Source organism: Pipistrellus kuhlii, unplaced genomic scaffold, assembly GCF_014108245.1.
Source record: "Pipistrellus kuhlii isolate mPipKuh1 unplaced genomic scaffold, mPipKuh1.p scaffold_m20_p_137, whole genome shotgun sequence".
Lineage (NCBI taxonomy): Eukaryota > Metazoa > Chordata > Mammalia > Chiroptera > Vespertilionidae > Pipistrellus > Pipistrellus kuhlii.
In genome coordinates this window covers 96,082-123,705 of record NW_023425446.1, presented here as the reverse complement: position 1 = coordinate 123,705, position 27,624 = coordinate 96,082, and the positions used below count along the sequence as shown (strand labels likewise).

General features: G+C 65.9%; 1 protein-coding gene across 1 annotated transcript in view; it reads left to right on the top strand.

Annotated features, from left to right (window-relative positions):
• Positions 1–20,127, top strand: part of AGRN (agrin) — a 31,184-nt gene extending 11,057 nt beyond the window's left edge. The window contains 38 exon segments of the mRNA XM_036436430.2: positions 3,250–3,297; positions 7,015–7,230; positions 7,327–7,551; positions 7,638–7,862; positions 7,979–8,185; positions 9,009–9,227; positions 9,304–9,498; positions 9,578–9,654; positions 9,656–9,779; positions 9,856–10,004; positions 10,077–10,182; positions 10,927–11,043; positions 11,117–11,281; positions 11,440–11,583; positions 11,728–11,852; positions 11,927–12,032; positions 12,118–12,444; positions 12,523–12,660; positions 13,074–13,201; positions 13,305–13,419; positions 13,521–13,640; positions 13,726–14,052; positions 14,183–14,375; positions 14,503–14,718; positions 15,059–15,288; positions 15,386–15,520; positions 15,655–15,745; positions 15,827–15,991; positions 16,063–16,174; positions 16,385–16,396; positions 16,593–16,709; positions 16,781–16,973; positions 17,040–17,127; positions 17,284–17,307; positions 17,856–17,888; positions 18,072–18,296; positions 18,547–18,650; positions 18,941–20,127. Coding sequence (XP_036292323.1) covers positions 3,250–3,297; positions 7,015–7,230; positions 7,327–7,551; positions 7,638–7,862; positions 7,979–8,185; positions 9,009–9,227; positions 9,304–9,498; positions 9,578–9,654; positions 9,656–9,779; positions 9,856–10,004; positions 10,077–10,182; positions 10,927–11,043; positions 11,117–11,281; positions 11,440–11,583; positions 11,728–11,852; positions 11,927–12,032; positions 12,118–12,444; positions 12,523–12,660; positions 13,074–13,201; positions 13,305–13,419; positions 13,521–13,640; positions 13,726–14,052; positions 14,183–14,375; positions 14,503–14,718; positions 15,059–15,288; positions 15,386–15,520; positions 15,655–15,745; positions 15,827–15,991; positions 16,063–16,174; positions 16,385–16,396; positions 16,593–16,709; positions 16,781–16,973; positions 17,040–17,127; positions 17,284–17,307; positions 17,856–17,888; positions 18,072–18,296; positions 18,547–18,650; positions 18,941–19,098 — 5,699 coding nt within the window. The 3' untranslated portion in view covers positions 19,099–20,127.
• Positions 20,128–27,624: the final 7,497 nt, after the last annotated feature.

Sequence of the window (27,624 nt, the reverse complement as noted above, 5' to 3'; positions counted from 1 at the left end):
TGGGGCGGGGCGGGGTGTGGCCTGACACCAAAAGAAAAGGGACCCATATGCTGGAGACTGCGTTGTCACTGAGAAGCGTCCAACCCTGTAGAGTGTTTTTATGAGTTTATTTGAACCAGACTGACGTCAATTGCAGGGAAACAAAATCTCAAAGGATTGAGAAAATGCTCTGGAGTGAGTTTTACAGCTTGTTTTATACGTTAGAGTCACAGAATCACAGGAGAAGGGGGGAGGGGGGCAAGGTGAAGTCCGGGCGGGTAACACCTGTGAGGCTGGGTAGAGCAGAACGGAAAGACACGGACTTGTACGGTGGTGTGTGCAGGGCCGTTAAGGGACATTCACAGCACAGGGAGAGGTGTGCAGACGAGAAACCATCCTCCTCTTGCTCTGGGTGTGCCCTGAGGGGACTGCAGAGATATTCTCTGGCATTTCCAAGGTATGTTATCTTAACTGCAGGGGTGACCTTTGTCCCTGGGAGCTACAGGCGGAAGCACAGGCCCGGCAGTGACGCCCGCCTTGACCTGGTTTAGTCGGGAGTTGCAGGCTCTGACCTTCCTGGGCGAGCTGGTCAGGGTTATCGTGTGGCCCCCTTTTCCTCCTCAGCTTCCTCCCCCTCCCCCCGCCCCCAGGAAGGGCCGGCAGACTGTAGGAGGGGCAAGAGGGCCTGGCAGGGGCAACGCCTGTGACCAGGTCCAGGATGGAGGGAGCCAGCAGCGGTGGGCGTGGTGGTGGGGGGGCACTTAGAAGGTGGAGGGTCGGGGTGTAAGTGGGGTCCTGGCCGCAGAGGGTGGGCTGTGAGTGGTGGGGCAGGACGGGCTTGGGAAGGGTACCCCCGGGGGAGGATGTGGAGCCTCCGGACCGCGCCCAGCCCTGAAGTTCCAGGGGTGGCCGCTGGGGGACGCTCCAGACTCGCGGGCGGACCCCGCCGGGAGTGAGACTGTTGACTGACCCTTATTTGCATGAGCTCATTTGCATGCTCCACCTTCCGGAAGAGAACTGGGGGTGCGTGAGCGGTTGGAGGCGCTGCGGTCTATTCCTAGGCGCTGTGGGCCCATGGGGCCGCCTCCACTCCCTCCTGTGTGTCTGTGCTTGAGGGTCCTCCGCACACAAGGCGGGGGATGGGGGGGATGGACAGAGACTCGCACCGGCCCAGTGATCCCGACAGCCGCCCAGAAAGGGCCCCTCTGCAGACCCGAGCTCCCCTCCCCTCCGAGGGCTCAGACCTCACACTGCACCGCCCAGTGCACCGCCCAGCCCAGCCCAGCTCCTGGAGCGAAGGGACGGGCCCTGGCCCTCCTGCCTCTGACAGCGCCCCACTCACCCCACCCCACCCCGCCCAGCACCTGCCCCCTCCTCTCCCCGCCCCCACCTCTGCCCCTACCCTCATTCCTCCCAGCCACTGCCCCTGCCCGACCCCTGCCTCCTGCCCCTGGCAGCGCCCCCCTCACCCTTCACCCACCCCGCCCAGCACCTGCCGCCTCCTCTCCCCGACCCACCTCTGCCCAGCCCCCACCTCTGCCCCTACCCCCACCTCTGCCCCTACCCCGTCTCCTCCCAGCCACTGCCCCTGCCCGACCCCTGCCCCGCCTGCCCGCGATCCCTCTGTGCCGCCTCCGCCTCCTCCCCGTCCGCCGCCGCCGCCGCCCGTCGCTGCGCCGCGCCTCCCCGAGGACCTGGGGGAGGACGGGGTCCCCAGGCGCATCTTCCTTTGTCTGCTCCGCCCTCCGAGGCCCCGAGGCCCGCACTCACGGCCTCGGCCCGGGGAGGGCGAGGGGAGCTGGGCGGCTCGCCTGGAGGCGGGAGCCGGGCGCGGCCTGCCTCTGCCTCTGCCTCTGCCTCTGCCTCTGCCGGGCGGCGGCGCTTTATTCTCTGCCGGGGACGCGCACGCTCCTCCCGCTGTGCCATCGCGCGCCGCTGCCTCTGCCAGGACCCTCCGGCCCTGTCCCCGCCGCTGCCTCCGCCAGGGACCCAGCAACCAGGACTCTCCGCACCCTCTCCCCGCCCCGCCTCCGTCAGGACCCTCCGCGCCCTCCCCCGCCTCTGCCAGGACCAGGCAGCCAGGACCCTCTGCGCCTTGGGGGGAGGAGGGCGGCCGCCCCGCCCCGCGCCTCCGAGGGCCTCCCCACTGGCAGCCTCTGGACAGGTTAAAGCCTCTGGCAGGACAGGACTGAGAGGAACCAGGCTCCGCGCCGCCGGCTCCAGAAGACAGCCCTGCAGGGAGCTGCTGGCGACGCCGGCCGCGGCATGGGTTGTGGACAGCGGGGGTGGCCACTGCCCCTCAGTCCCTCCTCTGCCTCCCTCTGAGCCCCAGTTTGGGATTTTACCGGGGAGTTCTGCACACCTCCCTCATGAGCCTGGAGGGTGTGGAGGGGGCTGGGTGCCCCCAGACTGGCTGGAGCTGAACTTCGAGCGCACAGCTGCGGTCAGCTGTCCCAGGACTTTCAGAATGGGGGGAGTCGCCCTGGAGAGGCCCAGGAGCGCCCAGTGAGGCCCTCACACCCCAGGAGGGGAGGCCCAGGAGCCCAGGCCATGCCTCCGCTGGCGCTGCAGCGGGACCCGCAGCGACAGCCTGGGGTCTCCCTGCTGGTGCGCTACCTCATGATCCCCTGCAACGCCTGCCTGATCCTGCTGGCCACCGCCACTCTGGGCCTCGCCGTGCTGCTGCTCCTCAATGGCTGTACGTGGCTGCACGGTGGCCACTGGCCGCCGAGGGGCCCTGCCCTGGGGCTGAGCTCCCGCCCCAGTGCCAAGGCCTGGTCGGCAGGCAGGGTCACCAACAGGTTGCCAGCTGGGGTGAAGCACAGAGGAACCACCTGCATCTTCTGGGACAGGATGGGCCATTCTGGATTCCTGGTCCCTGGACGCCGTCCCTTGGGCTCTCGGGGGGCTGGACATCGTCCTGAGTGGCAGGAACAACTTTCTCGGGGGCGGGAGGAAGGGGCCAGGTGGCTACGCTGGGAGTGGGGTTGTGGCAGTGTGGACGGGGCTCGCCTAGCAAGCAGGTGGCTGCCACCGCCTGCAGCAGGGGCCCCGCTGACTCCTGTCAGGCCTGATGGTGCAGCTGGAGACCAAACATGAGCAAGGGCCTCTGCCTCTGTCCACCCCTGGCCTCTGCCAGTCCTCAGGGCTCAGGGAGGGGCCAGGGAAGGGATGGGCAGGCAGGAGTGACCCCACAGGTAGTGTGAAGGGACTGGCTTGGGAAGGGGCTGCTCATAAGGGCCTAACTTGGAGATTTGTTTTCTTTTTCAGACAAACCTGGGACCCACTTCACACCAGTGCACCCCACACCTGCAGATGGTGAGTGGAGGCCTCGGTTAGTTACAGGCTGAGCTTGGGAGTCCATGCCTAGAGGGGTGATGGAACTTCTGGGGGGGGGGCATTCTTGGGGTATGTCTGGAGCCAGGAGGTGGCTAGACAAGGGACAAGGGAGTCCACAGAGCTGGGCAATGGAGGGCGCATGTCTGAGTCCCAGGGCCCGGCCAGCCATGCATACAGGCGTGGCTCTCACTCCTCTGAGAGTCAGGCCTGGAGCCCACAAGTTGGGAGATGGTCAGACAGGCACAGAGGGTGGGAGCTGGGGGCCTTGGCAGGACCAAGGACGACACCTGTCTGGGACGGGGTTGGGTTGGAGGATCTGTCCCTGGGACTGAGCACGCTGGGGCCTGGCCCCTTGGGGCCTGTGGGTATGAGAGGGGAGAGAGGGAGCTGTTAGGGCTGCAGGGGTGGCTTGCATTCGGGGAGGGGGCTCCCTGTTGGTCCAGTACCGGCCCAGGTTCACGGAAGTCACCTGTTGGTATGTGGGATGGGCCGTGAGAGGAGGCAGGTCTGTGCTGGACTGGGGAGGTGCCCAGGACTGTCTCTCAGAGGCTGTGGGCAGGTGCCTAGGGCTGCTTGGACTTACAGATTGGGCTCCGTGGGAGGACACCCTCTCCCCTCCCTCGATGTCCTCACCTCCTCTCCTGATGCCTGAGGGCTGGAGGGTCTCTTGCCCTTTACACACCTTCCCACAGCTGCACACACAGGCCCCAGACCCGCATCCGATGCCATTGCACACTCGTCATTCCTCTTAGGCACACACATTGCACATTTGTGTTCACAGGTGGGACGTGAGGTGTCCTCTCCATCCCCAACCCACCTAAGCCCTGGAGTGGAGTTTAATATGCGCACTCCAGCGGGGCTGTAAGAACCCACCTCCAGCATTGCACATTGGGGGGGGGGGGGAGGCCATGGGCCTGCAGGGAGACTGAGGGCCGTGGAATGGCCGGAGACGGGCTCCTGCAGGAGGCTGGGCTGGGGCAGAGCCGGAGCAGACCAGTCAGGCCACAAACCCAGGGGTGTCTGGGTGCTCCCTGCATTTATGGGCAGCAGTTTGCATGTGATGAGAGCTAGTACATGTATGCATGCGTGTGCGTGGATGTGTGATTGGACAGCAGGGAAGGGTTGTGGTCTCTCTCTGCTTATGCACCTTTTATGTCCAATCAAGAATGTCGTCTTGAGACTTGAAGTGCTCTAGTCCGATGGAGGGGCAGGCACATAAATGGACAGTTGGGCATCAAGGGTACACGGGAGCAGCCCTCATCCCACTAACAGCCTGAGCGTGGCCTCTGGGGCTATTTCAGCCTGGACAGGGGACAAGTCCATTATGCTCCAAACCTCAGCTTTGCCCAAATCAAGAATCAAGTCACAGGATGCCACAGCTGCGCTGGAGACTGGGAGGGAGACCACCCCTCAGGCTCTCATTCTGGGTCGGAGACGAAAAGGCTGGGACCTGGAGTCCAGCTCGATGGCCCCCAGAGGCATCCTGTCATGTGTCGCGTGTTCCTCCGCGCACCCCCCGCCCTGAGCCACCTCTAGGCCATAGCTAGTCTCTGGGCGCCAGTCTGCGGTCTCCTGCCCCTGCCCCAGCCCCAGCCCCTGCCCCTGCCTTCCCTCCATCCTTCGTGCACTGCCCCAGGGCCAACAGGGCTCCTCACCTCTCCCAGGGCTCTGTCGTGAGAGGCAAAGCAGGTTCCTGGGCTGCGGAGAAAGGTGCAGGTCTTGGCAGGTCACCCGGAAGTGGGTGTCCTTGGCCAGGGGGTTAGGACGTTGGTCTGGCTGGACCAAGGTGACCAGAGGGAGAAAGAGGCCGAGCCCAGGGCACCAACATGGCAGCTGGCTGAGGAGCCTGCGGTCCAGGGTGCCCAGTCCTTGGCCATGGGGTCAGGACCTGGGAGAGATCTTGATCAGCAGGTCCAGTGGAAGCCAAAGGGAACGGCCACCTGGACATCAGCAGGTGCCAGTGGTTTTGGCCTGAGGTCCAATGGGCTTGGGTGAGAGAGAGACTGAATGTGAGAGAAGTGGTGAGGATGTGACAGTGTGAAGAGGGGTCTGGGTGGACATGGTTAGGAGTGGTTTGAGCCAGGGCAGGGAGGCCAATACAATGACTGCTCATAGCTGGCAGCCTCACAGCTGGGCACTGGGTCCCCCACAGCCTTTGCACACGTTGGCCCGTTGAACCCGCAACAACCCCAAGGCAGGTCCCCTGGCCCTTCCCCAGGAGGCGCTGAGACTGCCAGTGAATGCGGATCTGGGGAGAGCCTGGCTCCTGCATATGATGAGGGATCCCGAGTGGGTGGTGGGGCAAGGGTGTGGCCATGGGAGAGACATCAGGCTGGGGTGTACACGCTGGCCCAGGCTCTGGTTCTGTCAGCCCATGCGAGGGGGTGGGGGTTGGGGGGGGCGGGTAGGAGGAGACACCCAGGCAGACATGCAGGAGCCTGGGGCGGGCGTTGCTGTGGCAACAGCACCTCAGCTCGTGGGCTCCCCGCCCTCCATAGAACTGAGGGTGCTTCCCCCCACCCTACTTCCCGAGTCTGCTGGGAGGTGATGGGAACCCCCATTCCCCATGACTTATTCATGCTGATTGGGCCGTTAAATATTCATGAGGTCCAGACAGCTGTGGCCTCTAATGCGCCCCCACTTCGCCGCCTGTGGGTGTGCAGCCGCCTGCCCCCTGCTCTCCGGGCTGCTGCAAAGGTTCCATGACAGAACGTGTGCTGGGCACACGCAGCTCCCACCTGCAGATAAGAACTTAGATGTTTATAGAAAAAGTGACGGGTCTGCAGGCCCCGTGCTGGGCTCTCTGAGTTGGGGGGCGGGAGGTACTCGAACGTGATGGGCAGGACAGTACTGAAATGGGGCACAGGAGGACAGGGTAGAGGAGAGGAGGAGGCATGGGGGTGCCCAAGGAGCCCTGGGGAGAGAGGCTCACAAGGCTGGGGAGGCCCTGGGGTGGGAGGGCAGGAGGGCCAGCCACACAGAGTAAGGGCCTGGGACGGCTGGCCTGGGGGTGAAAGATGAGGGTGGGCAGAGGCAGGGCCCATGTGGGGATGGTCCTGGGGTTGGGGGAAGCCTCCAGAGAAGCAGGAGGAGAGATGTGGGAAGATGGGAGCCTGGGGCAGTGGGGCGGGCGCTGGGTCCTGGCCTGAGCCAGAGCGTGGAACTGTGACCAACCTCAGGTCTCCCACCCCAGCTGTGCCCTTGGGTGACCAGGAAGGCAGGGAGTGGTCCGTGGGAGGTGGGAGATGGGAGGTGGGAGGGAGCACGGGTCAGGATGCGTTTGGGCCAGGGCGGTGAGGGGGTCACCTCGGGTGAGAGCCTTCGTTCTGCTGGAGGAGGCTCCTGGCGGCGCCTGCGACCGAGCTGGCCCGGGGCAGGCACTCCACGGGCTTGTGGGGGGGTGTCCCCCACAGGGGCCTGGGCCAGGGCACGGCTGGGGCTGGTGCGGCCCCGCGATGGCAGGGTTGGAGAGGGCAGGGGTCCTGTGAGTGTGCCCACGAGCATGTGTGTGTATGTGACCATGATTGGCACACTGTGTGCGTGTGAGCATGTGTGGACATGTATGTGCACATGTGACCGTGTCCTTGGAGTTGAATAAATGAACCGTGTGGATGCTGGACCCTGTGCCCAGATGACTGAGCGGGGAGGGGTCTGGCAGGGCGGCTCTGACCCTTTTCGCCGCCCCTGCCCCGCCAGCCTGCCGCGGGATGCTGTGTGGCTTCGGCGCCGTGTGTGAGCCCAGCGTGGAGGGCCCAGGCCGAGCCTCCTGCGTGTGCAAGAAGCGGGCCTGCCCCGCAGTCGTGGCGCCCGTGTGCGGCTCCGACGCCTCCACCTACAGCAACGAGTGTGAGCTGCAGCGGGCACAGTGCAGCCAGCAGCGGCGCATCCGCCTGCTCTTCCGCGGGCCCTGCGGTGAGTGGGGGCTGCGGGGCGGGGAGAGGGAGAGGGAGAGGGAGAGGGTGACCGGCCGGCCGGCCCGCGGGCCTGACCCACCCGCCCCACCCACAGGGCTCCGCGACCCCTGCTCCAACGTGACCTGCAGCTTCGGCAGCACCTGCGCCCGCTCCGCGGATGGACAGACGGCCACGTGCCTGTGCCCCGCCTCCTGCCGGGGAGCCCCCGAGGGGCCCGTGTGCGGCAGTGACGGCACTGACTACCGGGGCGAGTGCCAGCTGCTGCGCCACGCCTGTGCCCAGCAGGAGAACATCTCCAAGAAGTTCGACGGCCCCTGCGGTGAGCTGCCCGCCCTGCCTGTGCCCACCGCCCCTGCGCCGTCTCCGTGCGCCGGCCCCCACGCCCTGACGTGCCTCCCGCTCCAGACCCCTGCCAGGGCGCCCGCAGCGACCCGAGCCGCATCTGCCGCGTGAACCCGCGGACCCGGCGCCCCGAGCTGCTGCTGCCCCCGGAGAGCTGCGCCCCCCGGCGGGCGCCCGTGTGCGGGGACGACGGCGTCACCTACGACAACGAGTGCGTCATGGGCCGCACCGGCGCCGCCCGGGGCGTCCTCCTCCAGAAAGTGCGCTCCGGACCCTGCCAGCCTCGAGGTGGGCGCTCGCCCTGCCTGTGCCCGCCAGCCCTCACGCCTCTCGGGCCCCCACAGCCACCTCAGCGCCCCTGGGTCCCTGCACGGGGCCCCTCTGACCTCATTGATCCCCCCCAGACCAGTGCCCAGACCCCTGCAGGTTCAGTGCCATGTGCCTGTCCCGCCGAGGCCATCCCCGCTGCTCCTGCGACCGCGTCGTCTGCGACGGGGCCTACAGACCCGTGTGCGCCAAGGACGGGCACACGTATGACAACGACTGCTGGCGCCAGCAGGCTGAATGCCAGCAGCAGCGTGCCATCCCCCCCAGGCACCAGGGCCCGTGTGGTGAGCACCGTGGGGGGTTGTGGCTGGAGCGGCTGATCCCACGTCGGTCCCTGTCCATCATCACGCCATCTCCATCGAGTCCCCTTCCTCCTGGGGGGCGGGTTGCTCTGGTCTTGGCAGGGCTCTCCTCCGTCAGCGGGTCCTGCTATCCCTGGGGCATGAGCAGCCTGCAGCCTCTCGGGGTCCCCTCGGGGCGGAGCTGGGTTTTGCGGGGCCAGCAGAAGGTGGGGCGGCTCTGTCCACGGGTCTGTGCATCTCTGCGTCCGTCTCCTGTCTGTCCTTCCCTCTCTCTCGGCTGCACCTCTTGTGTCTTCCAGCCTGACCCACGGGCAGGAGGACGTGCAGCGCCTGCCGCCGGAGCCCGCGGTCTGAGGTCTGCCCCGCGCGCGGGGGGGTGGCTCGCTGCTGCCTGGCTGTGTAGCCCTCAGAGCAAGTGGACAGACACCTCCCCGTGCGCCCTGGGTCTGACTCTGGGCTGCAGACTCTCCTACCCACAGAGAGAGCCCCACACGTGCATGCAGGTCCCAGGGCGGCAGGGGTCAGGGTCATGGCCCCCGTGTGCCCGCTGTGGGCCGTCAGGAAACCCGGTCCGCAGGGCAGCCCCACCCCGCACGCCTGCAGGAGGCCGGGGCGCCTGGGTCTGTGTCCCTGTCCACGTCTGTTACGTGTCTGTCCCTTTCTCTGCTGCGTCTGTGCCTCGGCCCGTCTCCTGGCCCTCTCCCCCCGCGCCATCCCCACCCAGGAGGGCCTGCTGCTCAGAGCCGGGGGCTTGTGCGTCTGCCTGGGGGGGTGACAGGCCCACTGAGTGCCGTGTCCTCCGCAGACCAGCCCCCGTCCCCGTGCATCGGGGTGCAGTGCCTGTTCGGGGCCGTGTGCGCCGTGAAGAACGGGGAAGCAGAGTGCGTGTGCCAGCACACGTGTCCGAGGGCCTACAGCCCCGTGTGCGGCAGCGACGGGCTCACCTACGGCAGCGAGTGCGAGCTGGAGTCTGCAGCCTGCGTCCTCGGGCGAGAGGTCCTGGTGGCTCACAGGGGGCCCTGCGGTCAGTGGCGGCCCAGGGGGTCTGCTGGGGGCAGGGGTCGGAGGCAGTCGCCATGGTGACGGAGCCTCCTCCCTAGACCGCTGTGGGCAGTGCCGCTTTGGAGCCGTGTGCGAGGCCGAGACCGGGCACTGCGTGTGCCCCTCGGAGTGCGTGGCCCTGGCCCAGCCCGTGTGCGGCTCTGACGGGAACACGTACGCCAGCGAGTGTGAGCTGCATGTCCACGCCTGCACACGCCAGATCAGCCTGCGCGTGGCCTCAGACGGACCTTGCCGTGAGTGGGGGTGGAGGGGCTGTGGTCCTCGCATCTCCCGGTGGGGTCTGCTGACCCAGCTGGGTTTTGCCCTCTGCAGAGACCTGTGGAGACACAGTGTGCGCCTTTGGTGCCGTGTGCATGGCGGGGCAGTGTGTGTGCCCCCGGTGTGAGCGCCCCCCCGCCCGGCCCCGTGTGCGGCAGCGACGGTGTCACCTACCCCAGTGCCTGTGCGCTCCGCGAGGCCGCCTGCCAGCAGCAGGCTCCGATCGAGGAGGCCCGGGCGGGGCCGTGCGAGCAGGGTAGGTGTGCGCAGCTGCGCGGTCTGCCGGGCGCCGGCTCCAGCAGCACCGCAGGGTGACCAGCGCCTTCCCGCAGCCGAGTGTGGCTCCGGAGGCTCCGGCTCCGGCGAGGACGGCGAGTGTGAGCAGGAGCTGTGCCTGCGGTTTGGCGGTGTCTGGGACGAGGACTCGGAGGACGGGCCTTGTGTCTGCGGCTTCAGCTGTCAGGGCGTCCAGAGGAGCCCGGTGAGGCCCCCCCTCAGGCGCGGGTGGGCAACGAGGCGGCGCCACACTCCCCCACTGACACCGCCCCCCCAGGTCTGCGGCTCCGACGGCGTCACCTACGGCACCGAGTGTGAGCTGAAGAGGGCCCGGTGCGAGTCCCAGCGCGAGCTGTATGCCGTGGCTCCGGGAGCCTGCCGAGGTGCGTGCTGTCCCGTGTGTGCGTGTTCGCAGATGTGTGTGCACCCAGGTGTGAGGTGTGTGAGTGTGTGTGTGCTAGGGCAGGCAGGTGTGAACATGTGCTCTAAGGGTACAGTGCTGGTGTGTCACTGTTAGTCAACACGTGTGCACTAAGCACCTACTGTGCGCCAGGCTGGACTTCGGTGCAAGGAGTCAGCAAGGCCCACCCTCTGGGCACTTTCTTATGGGGGAGCCTGGTGGTGACCCAGTAAATGTCACAGGTACACAGAGCCCACAAGTGTGTGCTCATTCGTGCACAACCCCTCATGTGTGCACAGCTGTGTGTGAATGTGTGTGGTTTATAGGAACATGGATGTGTGTGTGTGTGTGTGTGTGTGTGTGTGTGCGCCCCTGACCACCAGCAGCCCTGGACACGTGCACATGAGGGGGCTGTGTCTGTGGGGAGGAAGAGTCTGCAGTCCAGTCAGGCCCAGGGCTGGACGGGTTGCAGAGACACACTCACCCGAGTGTGTGTGCCGCCCTGGTGTGTCCAGGGATGCGTGTCCTTGATCTTTGGGTGTTCCATGTCCTGTGTGAACAGATGTGTTCCTGTATGTGGTGTAGGATCCTCGCCCGTGGCCTGAGCTCCAGCCCCAGTGGCAGCGGCATCAGGAGGGGGACGGCGGGCTGGGGAGGCGGAGGTGGAGTAGCCAGGCCCAGGGGGTGTCCGCCCTCCCTGGTGTCTGAACTCCCACCTCCTCTGCAGGTCCCACTGTGGCTCCGATGCCCCCGGCCGTCCCCCTGCACTGCGCCCAGACCGCCTTCGGCTGCTGCCAGGATAACGTCACGGCTGCGCGGGGCGTGGGCCTGGCCGGCTGTCCCAGTGAGTCCCCAAGCCTGGCCCTGCCCTGCGCCCACCCAAGCCCTGCACCGTGTGACTCCCCCTGGCCTTGCAGGCTTGTGCCAGTGTAACCCCCACGGCTCCTACGGGGGCACCTGCGACCCCGGTACAGGCCAGTGCTCCTGCCGCCCGGGCGTGGGCGGCTTCCAGTGCGACCGCTGTGAGCCCGGCTTCTGGAACTTCCGTGGCATCGTCACCGACGGCCGGAGCGGCTGCACCCGTGAGTGCGAGCCCCGCCCGGGGCCGGGCCTCAGCGGAGCCCTCCTGCCCGTCCCCTGGGCCCCCCTCGGGCTCCGCCTGCCCCCCCCCCCCAGCAGGGCTGGGCTCTGGGCCCATGGGGCACCAGGCTCACACCTCAGGTCCCCGCCCGCCCCTCAGCCTGCAGCTGTGACCCCCGGGGTGCTGTGCGGGACGACTGTGAGCAGATGACCGGGCTGTGCTCCTGCAAGCCGGGGGTGGCCGGGCCCAAGTGTGGGCAGTGTCCTGACGGCCGAGGCCTGGGCCCTGCTGGCTGCGAAACAGGTGAGGGCCTGGCTGGTGCCGGGGGCGGACGGGGGCGCGGGGAGGGAAGTACGGGGCGTGGGGGGGGGGGGAGGAGCCTGTGCTGGCGGCGCGGCCGTCACGGAGGCAGTCTCCTGAGCCGGGGGTCCCCTGTGTCTGTGCCAGATTCCTCGGCGCCCAGGACCTGTGCTGAAATGCACTGTGAGTTTGGGGCGTCCTGTGTGGAGGAGGCTGGCTCCGCCCGCTGCGTGTGCCCAACGCCCACCTGTCCGGAGGCCAATGCTACCAAGGTGCGGGCTGGGGTGTGCGGAGGGGAGGGCGGGGGAGGGGCAGGGACACCCTGGCATCCTTGCCCTGTGCCCAGGTGTGCGGGTCGGATGGAGTCACCTACGGTAACGAGTGCCAGCTGAGGACCATCGCCTGCCGCCAGGGCCTGGACATCTGGATCCAGAATCTCGGCCCCTGCCAGGGTGAGGCCGCGGCGCCCAGCACTGACCGGGAAGGCCCGCCTGCCCGGCGTGGCTCCCACCGATTCTCCCCTCTCCTCCCCCACAGAGGCCGTGGCTCCCGGCGCCCGCCCCACACCCGTGTCCGTGGCCACCTCGGTGCGCTACCTGAGTGAGGCGCCCCCGCCCAGCGCCCGCCCCCTGGCTCCCGGCAGTACCCCCCGCAGCCGACCCACCCCCCGACCCTCATCGCAGCCTCGGACCACGGCCAGCATCCCTAGGGCCACTCGGAGGCCCGAGCTGACTGCGCCCCCCACAGTGCCCCCCTCGGCAGCCAGCCTTGCCACAGCAGCCTTCAGCGAGTCTGGCAGCGCCGATGGGAGCGGGGACGAGGAGCTGAGCGGGGACCTGGAGGCCAGTGGGGCCGGCTCGGGGGGTGAGTGCGGGTTCGGGGACGCGGGGGCGGCCCAGGGAAAGCTGCGCCAGCCGCTGGGCTCAGACCACCCCTCCCCAGGACCCGAGCCCCCCGAGAGTGGTGGCGAGGTGACCCCTGGTCCACCCATCGAGAGGGCTTCCTGCTACAACTCCCCTTTGGGCTGCTGCTCGGATGGCAAGACGCCCTCGCTGGACGCGGAGGGCTCCAACTGTCCCGGTGAGTGGGCGGCCAGGCTGGGGTGCAGCCTGAGGCCTGGACCCCCGGGTGCCGCCGCCGCCTCTGGAAGCAGCTGCCCAGGAGGCCGGCCCCCTTTGGGGTTCCGACCTTAGCACACACGTGTGCGTGGTCTGGGGATTCAGCACCCTCACGCACACGTGAGGTCCTGGGCCCCAGCAACGTGGGTGCCTAGGACCCCGCGGTAACCTGTCTCTCCTGTCGCACGCCGGCCTGGGTGCTGCCCCGAGGAGTCTGCCTGGTAACTGCCAGCTGCCCTTCCCCGGCCCCCACTAACCTCATGACCATCCGACTAACCCTCCTCCTGCACGCTGTGGCCTGCTGCTGGGGCTGCGCCCGGGCCGGCCCCGAGGCCGGGCGGCGCCAGGCAGGGCCTCACTGCGCCCTCCCCGCAGCCACCAGGGCATTCCAGGGCGTGCTGGAGCTCCAGGGCGTCGAGGGGCAGGAGCTGTTCTACACGCCCGAGATGGCCGACCCCAAGTCCGAGCTGTTTGGGGAGACGGCCAGGAGCATCGAGAGCGCGGTGAGTTCGCGGGGGCGGGTGGGCGCAGCCCGGACTCCTCCCAGGCCCCACCCAGAGGCTGGCGGCCGCCCTGGCGGCCCCTGGAGCCCCCTCCTCCCCGCAGCTGGACGACCTGTTCCGGAACTCCGACGTCAAGAAGGACTTCTGGAGCGTCCGCCTGCGGGACCTGGGGCCGGGCGACTCCGTCCGGGCCGTCGTGGACGTGCACTTTGACCCCAGTGAGGCCCCCCCTCCCCCCCGTCCCTGGGGGGGTGTGTGGGGGGGTGGGGGGTGGGGGGGGCGCTGCACAGGCTCCGTGCTCAGCGCCCCTCTTCCCCAGCCACGCGCCTCAGGGCGCCCGACGTGGGCCGCGCCCTCCTGCGCCAGATCCAGGCCTCCCGGCGCCGGCCCCTGGCGGTGCGGCGGCCGCTGCCGGAGCACGTGCGCTTCCTGGACTTCGGTGAGCGCCGGCCGCCCAGCGTGCCCGCCCGCCCACACCGCTCCTGGCGCCCTCGGCCTGGCGCCTGACCACCCCCTGCCCGCAGACTGGCTTCCTGCCTTCTTCACCGGAGCGACCACAGGAGCCACCCCTGCCGTGGCCACGGCCAGGGCCACCACCGCGGCCCTCCACCCCGGCCACACCAGCCGGCCCGTGGGCAGGACCACAGGCCCCCCGACCACACGCCGGCCCCCCACCACGGGCCCCAGCCGAGTGCCCGGCCGCCGGCCCCTGCCCCCCGCCGCCCAGCAGCCCCGGCGGCCCTGCGACTCCCAGCCCTGCCTGTATGGGGGGACCTGCTGGGACCAGGACTCGGGGGGAGCCTTCACCTGCAGCTGCCCCGCCGGCAGGGGGGGCGCTGTCTGTGAGAAAGGTAAGCCGTCCTTGCGGGGAGGGGCAGGCTTGGGGTGAAGAGAGGGGGTAGGCTGAGGGGTCGGGGAGGTTTCAGGCTGGAGGCCGGGCTGTGGGCGGTCCTGACCCTCCACCTGGTGTCGGCCCGTCAGCGCTGCACCCCTCGGTGCCATCCTTTGGGGGCCGCTCCTTCCTGGCCTTCCCCACGCTCCGTGCCTACCACACGCTGCGCCTGGCGCTGGAGTTCCGGGCGCTGGAGCCCCGGGGGCTGCTGCTCTACAACGGCAACGCCCGTGGCAAGGACTTCCTGGCGCTGGCGCTGCTGGGGGGCCGCGTGCAGCTCAGGTGGGTGTGGCCGAGGGCGGGTGGGCGGGGCCGCGTGCAGCTCAGGTGGGTGTGGCCGAGGCGGGGTGGGCGGGGCCGCGGGCCGGGCTCCCGTTGGCTGTCTGAGCACCCCTCCCCCGTACCCCAGGTTTGACACAGGCTCAGGGCCCGCGGTGCTGACCAGCTCGGTGCCCGTGGAGCCCGGCCGGTGGCACCGTCTGGAGCTGTCCCGGCACTGGCGCCAGGGGACGCTCTCGGTGGACGGCGAGCCCCCCGTCCTGGGCCAGAGCCCCAGCGGCACTGATGGACTCAACCTGGACACAGACCTCTTTGTGGGAGGCGTCCCCGAGGACCAGGCCGCCGTGTGAGCATCCGGTGCCCTGACCCCAGGCCTGACCTCTGGCCTTGGCCGTGGTCAGGCTTGTCGGCCGAACCCAGGAGGCCTGATTGTTCGAGTAGCAAAAGGGAGGTGGACAGGGGCCGGGGGGGGAGGGGGGGCACAAGAGGTGGGGGGGACCACGGCTGCAACCCAGACCTTAGCTCCAGCTCTTGCTCTGCTCTGACTCTGCCCCTTCCGGGGCTGGTACCCCGAGGCCTAGTGCGCGACCCCCAAGGAGGAGTGGGCTGACCTTTAGTCCTGACCCCGACCCTCAGCCCCCCGTTTTGGGGTGGGGAGTCACACGGACCCCTTCCGTCCGGCGCAGGGTGCTGGAGCGGACGGCCGTCAGCGTCGGCCTCAGGGGCTGCATCCGCCTGCTGGACGTGAACAACCAGCGCCTGGAGCTCGGCGGCTGGCGCGGGGCCACCGGGAGTGCCCACGTGGGCGAGTGTGCGGCCCACCCCTGCCTGCCCAGCCCCTGCCTCGGGGGGGCCCCCTGCCAGGCCCTGGGGGACGACGGCAGGTTCCACTGTCAGTGCCCCCCTGGCCGATTTGGTGAGGACGGGGCCGGGGCCGGGGCCAGGGCCGGGGAGCACCTGTGTGTCTGCAGCGGGGGCTCAACCTCTCGGGGCCCCACTCTGTCTCCGTCCAGGCCCCACCTGTGCCGAGGAGAAGGACCCCTGTGACCCCAACCCCTGCCACGGGGCGGCCCCCTGCCGGGTGCTGCCCGGGGGCGAGGCCGCCTGCGAGTGCCCCCTGGGACGAGGGGGCGCTCTCTGCCAGACAGGTGGGGGCGCCCGGCCTCGGGCCTCGGGCGGGCGGGTCACGCGCTGGGTTTGGGTTCCGCTCCGGGTTGGGGGTGGGCTGAGGGGACCCCCGGGTCAGGCCCAGGGCCCCGTGTGCCTCTCTCGCCCCCCACAGAACGGAGCGACCCCGGGCCCTTCCTGCCGGACTTCCGCGGGGTCTCCTACCTGGAGATGAAAGGGCTGCACACGTTCGAGCGGGACCTCGGGTCAGTGGGCGGCGGTGCGGGCGGTGGGCCCCCTCGGCCAGCCTGGGAGCGCCGGCCGCGCTGACCCGCCCGCGGCCCCAGGGAGAAGATGGCCCTGGAGGTGGTCTTCCTGGCGCGCGGCCCCAGCGGGCTGCTGCTCTACAACGGGCAGAAGACGGACGGCCGCGGGGACTTCGTGTCGCTGGCCCTGCGTGACGGGCACCTGGAGTTCCGCTACGACCTGGGCAAGGGGGCGGCGGTCATCAGGTGCGTGGGGCGCGGGCCCAGCCCGGGCAGCGCCATCGCCCGTGGGGCGCTCACGGGCCCTCTCTCCCCAGGAGCAAGGAGCCCGTGGCCCTGGGCACCTGGACCAGGGTCTCCCTGGAGCGAAACGGCCGCAAGGGCGCCATGCGCGTGGGCGACGGGCCCCGCGTGCTGGGCGAGTCCCCGGTGAGTGTCCGGCTGTGGGGCCCCCTCCTCCCCTGCTCCCCCTCCTCCCGCTGCTCCCCCCCTCCCCTCTTCCTCCTCCTCCAGGTGGCGTGGCCGCCCCATGCGACTCTCACTGAACTGTTTTCTCTCCCGTCTGTCCTGTGCCTCTGTCTGTCCGCTCTCTGCTCTCTGGCCTTGCCCTGCACCCCCACCCCGCTCTCCGGATCTCAGAAATCCCGAAAGGTACTGGGGCTCCCCACTCGCTCCTCTGCTCGTCTCTGCGCCTCCACCCTCCCCCGTGCATGGAGTAGTCCCTCCCCCACTAAGCCCCCATCGGCCCCTCGTGTGGGATTAACTGCCCCCTGGCTGGGCCGGGGGGCGGGGGCCTGGCGGACGGCGCAGCGTCCGGTCCCGGCCCCTCACCCGGCGCCCCCCGCAGGTGCCGCACACCGTCCTCAACCTGAAGGAGCCGCTGTTCCTGGGCGGAGCCCCCGACTTCAGCACGCTGGCCCGGGCCGCCGCCGTGTCCTCCGGCCTCGACGGCGCCCTCCAGCTGGTGTGTGGGGTCTCCTGGGGCTGCAGGGCGGGGCTGGTGGGCAGGACGAGGCTCACCCCTCTGCCCCCCAGGTCGCCCTGAAAGGCCGCCAGCTGCTGACCCGGGAGCACGTGGTGCGGGCGGTGGACGTGTCCTCCTTCGCTGACCACCCCTGCACCCAGGCCTCGGGCCACCCCTGCCTCAACGGGGCCTCCTGCCTGCCCCGGGAGGCCGCCTACACCTGCCTGTGCCCCGGGGGCTTCTCGGGGCCCCACTGCGAGAAGGGTGAGCTCCGCTGGCCGGGCCGGGGTGCCCGGGGCCCCCGAGGCCCCCCTCACCGCTCTCTCTCAGGGCTGCTGGAGAAGGCGGCCGGGGACCTGGACGCACTGGCCTTTGACGGACGGACCTTCATCGAATACCTCAACGCTGTGACGGAGAGGTAACGCCCCTCGGCCCCGGCCGCTCGGCCGCCTGTCCTGTCTGTCCTGTCTGTACCCCGTGCAGGCGCTGGCCACGCCACACCCGCCCTCGTCCGGCCGGCCCACTGGCCCCCCACCCTCCTGCCTCTCACCTCCTCTGTCTCTTTGTTTCCAAGCGAACTGACCAATGAGATCCCAGCGTAAGTAGCACCGGGCTCCTCCGCCCCACTCGCACTCGCACCTCTGTGCCCTTCTCTGTTCCTCGCACCGGAGGCAGAGGCAGGACTTCCTCCCCAGGGGAGGACGGGCGGGGCTGTGTGTCCTGCGCGGGCTGTTTCCCAGCATGGAAGTGGGTGCTACCCCTTCCGGGATATGTGCTGAGGGGGCTTACCGCCCACCCCTCGCTGCTGCTCTCATCACATGAGCATCTGTGTGCGTGTGCGTGTGCGATGCTCCCGTGTGTGCGCTGGGACATCCGGGGTCTCCATTCCCCCCACCTCATTGCCTGCCTTCTGACCCTGCTCCCAGCCTGGGCCATGCCCACCGGCTCCGCCTGCACATGCGAGTCGCACGCGTGTCATTGCGGGGCTCTGTGAGGGGTGGGGCAGGTGGCCACGGGTCCTCTGCCGAGGATGCTTGCTCCTCCTGCCTCCGCCGTCGGAGAGGGGCCGTGGGGGCTGCTGCGGGCCACCCTGCACCACAGCCTTTGTCCCCCGCTCACCTGCCTCCCTCTCTTCCTGCTTCTAAGCCCCGAAGCTCCAGACCCCGGGGCCCTCCATAGGTAAGCACGTGGCACCAGCCCTGCCGTCCGCCCGTCGCTCTGCGCTGTCCCTCTGTCCGCCTCCCCCGTGTCTGCTGGTCTGGCCCTACCCCCACCGTCCGTCTCTCAGCCATCTACCCCCCCTTGCCCGCCCGCCCGCCCCCTGATGCCCTCCGGGAGGCCTGACCAGCCCTCTCCCCCCAGCGAGAAGGCGCTGCAGAGCGACCACTTTGAGCTGAGCCTGCGCACCGAGGCCACGCAGGGGCTGCTGCTGTGGAGCGGCAAGGCCACGGAGCGGGCCGACTACCTCGCGCTGGCCATCGTGGACGGCCGCCTGCAGCTGACCTACGACCTGGGCTCCCAGCCCGTGGTGCTGCGCTCCACGGTGCCCGTCAACACCAACCGCTGGCTGCGGGTCAGGGCGCACAGGTCGGCGGGGCTGGGCGCACGGGGTCACAGCTGGTGAGGGGGGACGGGGGGACCCCGCAGTGTGCTCGGGGAGCCTGACCCGACAGGGGTCCTTGCTGCTGGGACCCGGCACCCTGACCTGACCGACCCCAGGCCCCTCCGGGGGGCGGGGCCACCTTGTCCTGGCCCCGGGGGATGTGATGGGGCTCAGGATCTGGAGGCGGCGGGTGGGCCCTCGAGTCACCGATGGCCCCCCACCCTCCTCACCCAGGGAACAGAGGGAAGGCTCCCTGCAGGTGGGCAATGAGGCCCCCGTGACCGGCTCCTCCCCGCTGGGCGCCACGCAGCTGGACACGGACGGAGCCCTGTGGCTGGGTGAGTGAGCGGGGGAGGCCTGCCGTCTGCCCTTCGCCCTGCGCTGTCCCTCTGTCCACCTCCCCCGTGTCTGCCGGTCTGCCAGGGGGAGGGGGTCCTCAGAATCTGAGGGACAGACCCCAGGTGCTGTGGGCCCGGGGGCCCAGGACGTCTCTGCTGGTCACTGGGTCCCGCCTGGGCACGCACTGGCCCCGGCCACGCGCCTGGGCATCTGTGCTGGTGGGTCTCTGCCCGCCGCAGCCCGGCCTGCCGCCCGGAGTCCCAGCAGCGGCCCTGTGCTTGCTCTGCAGGAGGCCTGGAGCGAGCGCCCGTGGGCCCGGCCCTGCCCAAGGCCTACGGCACGGGCTTCGTGGGCTGCCTGCGCGACGTGGTGGTGGGGCGGCGGCCGCTGCACCTGCTGGAGGACGCCGTCACCAGGCCGGAGCTCCGGCCCTGCCCCGCCCGCTGAGCCCCGCCCGCGCCCACCCTGCTGTAATTATTTTATATTTTTGTAAACGTGTTGCTTTTTTGATATGATTTTCTTGCCTGTGTTTTGGCCGGAGGGACCCTCGGCCTGGCCTCCCTCCCGTCACGGCAGGCGAGCTGCAGAGGACTCTCGGGCGGGCCTGGCCGCGGGGAGGGCGTGGCCCGGACAGCAGCCTCAGGACACATCCTTCCCGGCCACCGTGTCCACCCCCTCCGCTGGACTTCCCTGCCTGTCAGCAGACCCCCCGCCACGCGAGCTCACCCGGCCAGTCTGTGTGCCCAGAGCTGGGAGCCGCTGCCCAGGGGGAGGGGCCTCCCAGGCCTGCCCTGAGCTGGACCTCGTCCCGCAGGACGAGGAAGCCGCACCAGGCCTGCCCTGAGCTGGCGGCTCCTCCCGGGCCAGTACTGTGATTAGAGGTGACGTTCCTGCTGAGGCCCCCGGCACCTGCCCTTGCTGTGTCCGCCACCCCGGGCTGGAGGCAGAGGCCAGGCCCAGGACTGTCCGGGGCCCCGACCTCAGCTAGCCCTGCCACCAGGCACGTGGCCGTGCCCCTTCCAGTGAGGGCCCAGTGTGGTGTGGTTGGTGTCCACTGCCTGCACGCCTGGGCAGCCTGCGTCCAGGCCTGACCACCAACCAGAGTGCTCAGTGCAGTGATTTTACTTGATGTCCGGGGAGTGGGGCTCAGGAGGGCAGACCCTCTCCCGTCCTGGGGAGGGTGGGTCCTTGTTGGAGAATGACAGGGCCGGCCAGGTATCTGACCGAGGCCCAGGAGGGGGCGCAGGGCTGGCAGAGACGTGTGCGAAGCCGGAACCGTCTTAAACTGCAACATCGCCGTCTCCTCCTGACCGGCCTGCCCCTCCTGCACCTACTGGCACTGGGGTGTGGCAGCCCCAACTCCCACAGCTGTGCTGGGCTGTCGGGCTCGCAGGCTGAAGGGAGCCCCGTTGTCACGTTACTAACACCCCCAGTCTGCCCGTCAGTCACCATGAAATAAAGTCTGAACATGTTAAAGGTGCTGTGTCCGTGTGTGTCCTCTCACCCCCCCTTCCCACCCCTCCCACTGCCACCCCTCACCCCCCCACCGCGCTGGCTTCTCTCCTGTGGCTTTTCTTAGGCCTCAGCACCCTCACAGCCTCAGACGGAGGGGCCCGGCCCTGGGGTGGGGCTGCCTCCGCGCACTGTCTGGTGTGCGCACGCGCGGCCCATGGTCAGCCATTTGTCTGAGCACAGGGTGGGGCGGGAGCTGTCTGAGCAGAGTGGGCCTGGGGGAGAGGAGGGTGAGGGTGGCAGGGAAGCCTCTTCACTGGCCCACCCTGTGCTGACACCCTCGGCTGTGGGAGACCCTCAGCGGAAGCCCGAGGCGCTGGGCCTGTGGAGCAGCTGTGAGCTCGAACCAGGAGCAGGAAAGAAGGGAGGGCCGCATGGCCTCCTCCCGGGAGCTCCTGGCTTTTATTCGAGGAACTGTTTTCCCCGGCTGGCAAGGCTCGGTGGTTCAGCGTCAACCTATGAACCCGGAGGTCACGGGTCGATTCCCATTCAGGACACACGCTCGGGATGTGGGCTCGGTCCCCAGTGGGGGGCATGCAGGAGGCAGCCAATCTGTGTTTCTCTTCATGGATGTTTCCCTTCCCCTCTGAAATCAATCAAAAAAGAGAACTGGGTTTTTATTTTTTTTAAATACGTTTTATTGATTTTTTACAGAGAGGAAGAAAGAGGGATAGAGAGTTAGAAACATTGACAGCTGCCATCTGCACACCCCCCACTGGGGATGTGCCCACAACCAAGGTACATGCCCTTGACCGGAATTGAACCTGGGACCTATCAGTCAGTAGGCTGACGCTCTATCCACTGAGCCAAACCGGTTCTGGCAAGAACTGGGTTTTTAAATTTTATTTTGTGTTGATAGAAAAAAACACAAAATGAAAATAAATAAAAACACCCATGAGCTCAGATGACCCACCTGCTGGCGGTGTCCGCCTTCTCCTCCCTGAGTCCTAACGGCTTGTTCAGGGGAGCGTGGGCTGCGGTGTGACCGCCAGGCGGCCAGAGGCTCTGCAGCTGTAGGCGGGTGCAGGGTGGACAGGCCACTGGTCAGGTGGTGGGCCCCTCCCACCTGGCCCTCCTGGAAGGTGGTGCCAGAGAGCAGGGCCCGTCCGTACGATCATGCCGAGGTGTCAGGAGGCACACTCCAGGGCCGCAGTCTGGAGCTCTGTGCCCTCCAGAACCTGCTTTTTCCTTGGTGAGGCCAGACGTGTTGGTGCGTCACCTCTGAGGAAGTGGGGTCTGGGTGAGGGGGCAGAGGTGACCTGGTGCAGGTGAGCACCCAGCAGTGCTGCCTAGACACTGACACCCCAAGAGATGCTTGGGGATGCAGGGAGATGCCTCCGGGACCTCCTGCCCTTTGGGCCCCGTGGCCTCAGGCCTGGCCTCCTGACTCGGCCCCCACACCTGGCCAGACACCTCGAGGCCAGCCTCACAGCAGCAGGCAGGCCGGTGGGAAGGAGTTTCTGAGGGGAGCTGGGCCTGGGAGGTCAGCTGTACCCAGAGGGCAGATGTGCCCTGCAGGCGCGGGTGAGGTGTCAGGCGGGAGGGGCAGCAGGTGTGAGGACAGTGGCAGGCCTTCCTCGCCCTCCATTCGGCCCTCTGCTCTGCTCCAGGCTCCCTCTGGCCACCGGTTGGAAACCCCCTATTGTCTTCACTAGCAGAGAGGTGTGGCCAGGGATCCTGGGAGGCTGGTGAACCTTGAACTCTGGCAAAGGTCAGAGCTGTGTACAAACTGTGTAGTCCAGACAATGGTAGCTGAAGCAACTTCCTGTCCAGAGAGTCATTTAAATCCTTGCTGATAAGATAGCCTGTCAGTTGCCGGAATTGCCTGCATGAGGGCTATAGGTGTGTCCAGCTGAACAAAAGGATGGCCAGACCTGAGCTCAGAGTGGAGTCCTTCCTCTTTCTTTGGGCTCCCACCTGGCCCCCCAATTTCCAAATTATTATTTGTCTCATCTCTTCTCCAGAGCCCGAACCCCCATGGACTGTGGTCGTCACAGCCACCAGAGATGTGTCCCCCCCGGGGGCAGCCTTCCCCTTCTGGGCCTCCAGGAGGGTCTGTCTCCCTCTGGACTCGGGCCGGACCCTGCCTACCTGAGGGAGCAGCCCTCTCACAAGGGCCCGCCCTTCCCTCCCCCCATCAACGCCTCTTAAGGGCCAGGGTCAGGGTAGGACCCCATCAGGGAAATGTATGCGCTTCCTGCCTCCAAGGAGACTGTGACCAGAATGGGCACTCCCTGCCTTTGCTGCAGATCTGGCTCCCTGGGAGTGCATGCACACGCACACGCGCACACACACACACACACACACACACATGTGTGAGCTCTGAAGCTAGCATGCATGTGCCTGTCAGAGGGAGCCACACAGGTGTAACACACGTGTCACTTGGCACACCCTTATGCTTGGTGAGAGTGGAGGTCAAAGGAGGGATCACCTATGACCCTGAGTGACCCCTAGATCAGTGTTTTTCAACCTTTTTTGGGCAAAGGCACACTTGTTTCATGAAAAAAATCACGAGGCACACCACCATTAGAAAATGTTAAAAATTTTAACTCTGTGCCTATATTGACTATATATAAAGTAATTCTCTTGAATAGGAATCAAATAAACACAAAGAAAGTATTTTATAATTACTTTATTATGAAATATTAAGTAAACAAAATAGTGAAAAATTATAAAATTCTTGTCTTGTCTGCACCTACGGCACACCAGGCAACATCTCGCGGTACACTAGTGTGCCGCGGAACAGCGGTTGAAAAACGCTGCCCTAGATCACTGAGGGGCTGGACAGCCTGATCTGAGGGGCACAGGGGCTTCTCTCTCTGAGCAACGTCCTCAGCGCTGCAGACAGTGCCGGTCCCACCTCCCCAGCAGCGGTGAGGGCCCAGGACCCTCAGGGTGTTGTGAGGAGGCTGCTGGCACAGCGGCCTCGGCAGGGTCGTGGCTGAGAGCGTCGGCCTGCGGACCGAAGGGTCCCGTTCAGCACCTCGGTCGCAGGCTCCTCCCTCGCTCGCATGAGCCCTGGTTGCTTGTGTGCAGGAGGCAACCAATCGATCGATGTTTCTGTTACGAAGCGAGTCCCCAAGAGATGGACCACCGGAGCCAATTTGATTAAGCATGCTAGAATTTATTACAGATTCGAATCTGGACTCAAACCATGGCTGACGCAGCAGCCGGTAAACACCCAGGTAAGAGCCCTGATGGAGGGGCAGTCCCTCCAGAGCGCTCACACAAAAACACAGACAAACACACACCTACCGCGGCCAGTCAGGCTCTTCGGAATGGGGGTCCCTCATGGTCCTGGCTGGGGATTCCAGTCATGATCCCCAAGGACCACCAGGGAGCCGAGTCCGATGCAATAAACAAAAGAGCCATCTCCATGCTAGCATAGGCTATCCCACTCATGCTGGCAGCATGGCGGAAGAGAGCGAATATCGCTCAGTCCAGGAGTTTTATTCAGGTAGGTGATGTTACTGCCTCGGCTAACCCTGATTGGCCCCTCAGGACTAAATTCTAAAGACTGGGGACGGCCTGCAGGGTTGGTTCCCAGTCACATCTGCTTGACATTGGATGTGGCCCTATCCTGCCCATAATACAAAAGCAGAACTAAAGGTTATCTACAGTTTCTACCCCTGAAGCTACCGAGTCAGTGGGAGTCAATCTCCTGTAACCACCCTATTGTTTAAGCAAGCAATTGAAGGTAGAAGTCAGATAGCAAGGTTAAAATTCAAACAGCAGTTTCCACCCAAGTATGAGTGCTACCATATTTCAGTTTCCATCTGTCTTTCCCTCTTCCAGTCTGAGGATCAACGGGAAAATATCCTCTGGTGAGGATTAAAAAAAACAAAACAGAAAACAGTAGTGGAAAGGAATTGGGTCTCTAAGCACGTGTCTGCCACAAAGGCCCGTGATCCGGTTCCGAGTTCAGTGTCCAGGGGACGTCAGGAGGAGGTGTTCCGGGCCCCAGGGAAGCTGTGTGGGGCCCTGCCCCGCTGCCTGAGGCTCGGCAGGGCAGGGCTGTCTGTCATAGAGGGCTGGGGGCATAGACCCGGTGCCTACCACCCACGGTGCCCCCTGGCTGGACAGGGGCCAGCCTGGGCCTTGCTGTTCCTGGCAGAGCCCTTGACCTCCAGGCGGAGAAGCATAGGGACTGCCCTGAAGGGGGCGACAGGGGGCGGATCCCCCAACAGTGGCTGCCCTTCCCGGCGCCATGACCAGGTGCCCCGCATCAAGGTCCAGAACACACGACTCTTCGGACCGGTGTGGACTCTGGCCACGCACTGCGCTGCCTGGTGGCGGGGAAACGGCTCTGCTGGCAGACGGGGCAGCACCACAGGGTGGCAGGACCCTCGTCCGACAGAGAGCAGCGGCGTCTGAGTGTGTGCGCCTGCGAGTGTGAGTGTCCCAGGGCAGGGTCTGGGGGCGCCCTCACCCCCCACAGCTGCAGCAAAGCTGAGGGGCTGTCTGCTGCCCGCACCAGGGTCCCAGGCACCCGATGCAGGGGCGAGTGTGCACAGGGCCCTGCAGCTGCCTCACCCCTGCCTTTCTGGCTGGAGATGTGGGTGAGCAGGTCCTCCCAGCCTCAGTTTCCCCATCTGCACTGCGAGGCCTGAGGGTGCAACACGGGAAAGGGGGCGGGGCTGGGAGGGAGGATGCCTTTCCCCTTCTTGCTGAGGACCAGGCTGCCACCTGGTGGCCACCCCAGGCCCTGTAGGGCCTACCTGCCCAGCCTCCTGCAGACTGAGTAGGGGAGGGTCAGAGGGGCAGGACAGATGGTCTGGGTGGGCCTGTCTCTGTCTCTGTGTCCCCTCACCTGGGCAGATGTGACCCCAAGTCTCACCTGTGCTCCCAACCCTGCCCCGGGTCCTACCATGGGCACCTGTCTGGCAAGGATGCTGAGAAGCTGCTGATGGAAAAGAAATGACGGGCCCCAGCTGGTGTGGCCCAGTGGATAGAACATCAGCCTGCAGACTGAAGGGTCCCAGGTTTGATTCTAGTCAAGGGCACATGCCCGGTTGTGGGCTCGGTCCCCAGTGTGGGGCATGCAGGAGGCAGCCGATCAATGATTCTCTCTCATCATTGATGTTTCTATCTCTCCCTTTCCCTTCCTCTCTGAAATCAATAAAAATATATTGAAATAATAATAATAACAACAAGATGTACAATTCCATTGTTTAAAAAAGAAGGAAGAGGGATGTCGGGATGCCTCCTAGTGCGGCAGAGTCAGAGGAAGCCGGGCGTTTGCTGTCCGCTCTCACACAGCCGCCGGACAAGGTGGATGGACTGTGGTCGCCGGTCACCCAGTCTCATCTGCTCCCGGTAAAAGGCAGCGGCCAGGTGGGTGTGCTCCTGGGAGGCGGTGGTGGCCCTGCAGCCTCAGGAAGTAAGATGCTGGAGACGGGGCGGCGGGTTGAGAGCCACAGAAGAATCCTATGGTGAAGTTGGGGTCACGTGCCCTCCACCATGACTCATGGGGTCCAGAGTGGGCTGCTTCCCTGGGGGCCCCCACTCCCCTGCCCAGCAGAAAGGGTGCAAGGCAGCGGGCAGAGGGGCAGGGGGGCCGATGGGCAGGTGTGGGCCAGGCAGCTGTCCTTGGGAGGCGCTGGGGACCCTGCTAAGCTTGGACACGGGTCTCTCCCTGCCAGCTCTCAAGGCCACGGGGTCGGCTCAGCCAGCACCGACAGCGTGTGAGGGAGCTCAAGGCCACACACGCAGGTGAGAGGGCTTCTAGGAGGAGTCTGAGGCGGTGCAGGGAAGGAACAGTGAGGTGCTGCAGGGTGCTGGGTCTGGGAAAGGGGTCAGGGTGGTGGTGGGGTTGCGGGCTCTGGGGAAGGGTCAGCTGTGGCTGCAGCCCAGTCCTGCCTGGTGCTGAAGGGGCAGGAGGGCCGAGGGAGGAGGAGTGGCCAGAGAACAAGCCCGAGGAACGACCCAGGAACACCCTTCCCCGCGAGGGAAGGTGGCCGTTCCCCACCACAGGGGGAGGCAGGACCCCTTCCTCCCTGGAGGCCGAGTGGCATCTCCCACCTGAGCCTCCTGCAGGGCGGACGAGCGTGCCCGGTGCATGAGGCAGCTGTGCCTGGTCAGCTGCAGGTCCTGGAAGAGCCGGCGCCCCAGCTGCAGACCTCGGCGGGACGAGAGACATTGGGGGAGGGTGTGGCGGCCCCAAGGGGTCCTCAGAGAGAGCTGGACGAGACGTTGTCCGGAGCCCCGCCCCAGGCTGAGGCGGAAGGGACCTGGGCTGCTGGGCGCGCATTTGCATAGACTTGCATGTGTCCTGTCACTGGAAACAGCAGCAGCTGCCCCACACCCCCTTCCAGAGTGACCCAGAGGAGAAGCCAGGCCATGGACCAGCCAGGTGTACCTGCCACCAGGCCATCCGCAGCCCACGTGCTGCCTCTGGGCCGGGTGTAGCAGACACACCTGTCAGCGCAGCTGACCCAGCCTGCTTCTCAGGCTCAGGAAGCTCTGGGGGTGGGGAGGGCCTCCGGAGCCCGGAACCCCGTCTGGTCCTCCCAACCCCTCCTGCTCTGCCTTGGCCCTGCTGACCACTCCTTTTGGCCTTGGTTTTCTCCTCCCGGTTTATCCCCTGAGGCCCGCCCCCTCTCCTGGGTCACAGCCACACCTGCTCTGACCCTGCGGCCTGCCCCGGCCTGCCCCGGAGGGGCTGCCACGCACAGTGAAGCACTCCGGGGTGCACGGGCTAATGAGGCGGATTTTTTTTAATACATGGAGTTACACATATGTTGACATATATGCGATTTGTTAAGTGTGCTATTTTGTTGTATCGACAACAAGCTTCAAAACTTCATGTCAAATTTGCTGAAGGTGTTCACATCACAGATATTTTTACGCTTTAAAGTGTTGAATTTCGTGCCAAAAAAGAGCATCTGCGGGAGGTTTTAATTCACTACATTTTGAAGAAAAGTGCTGCTGAATACCTCGGGAAGCTTATGGTGAACATGCTCCATTTCAAGATACTTGCGAACGCTGGTTTAAACGCTTTATAATTGATGATTTTGATGTGAAAGACAAAGAACATCCAGGTCAACTGAAAACATTTGAAGACCAACAATGACAAGCATTATTGGATGAAGATGCATGTCTAACTCAAAAACAACTTGCAGAAAGATTAAACGTTGCTCAGCAAACAAATTCCAGTCATTTACAAGCAATGGGAAAGATTTTAAAGGAAGGAAAATGGGTGCCACATCCACTGAACAAAAGACAAATGAAAAACCAAAAAGTCATCAATAAAATGTTGCTTCAACGGCATAAAAGACTTTTTTGCATCGAATTGTGACTGGCGATGAAAAGTGGATTTATTCTGAGAATCCCAAATGCACAAAATCATGGGTTGATCCAGGTCAACCATCAACATCGACTGCAAGGCTTCGGAAAGAAGACAATGCTCTGCGTTTGGTGGGATTGGGAAGGTGTGGTGTATTGTGAGCTTCTAAGACCAGG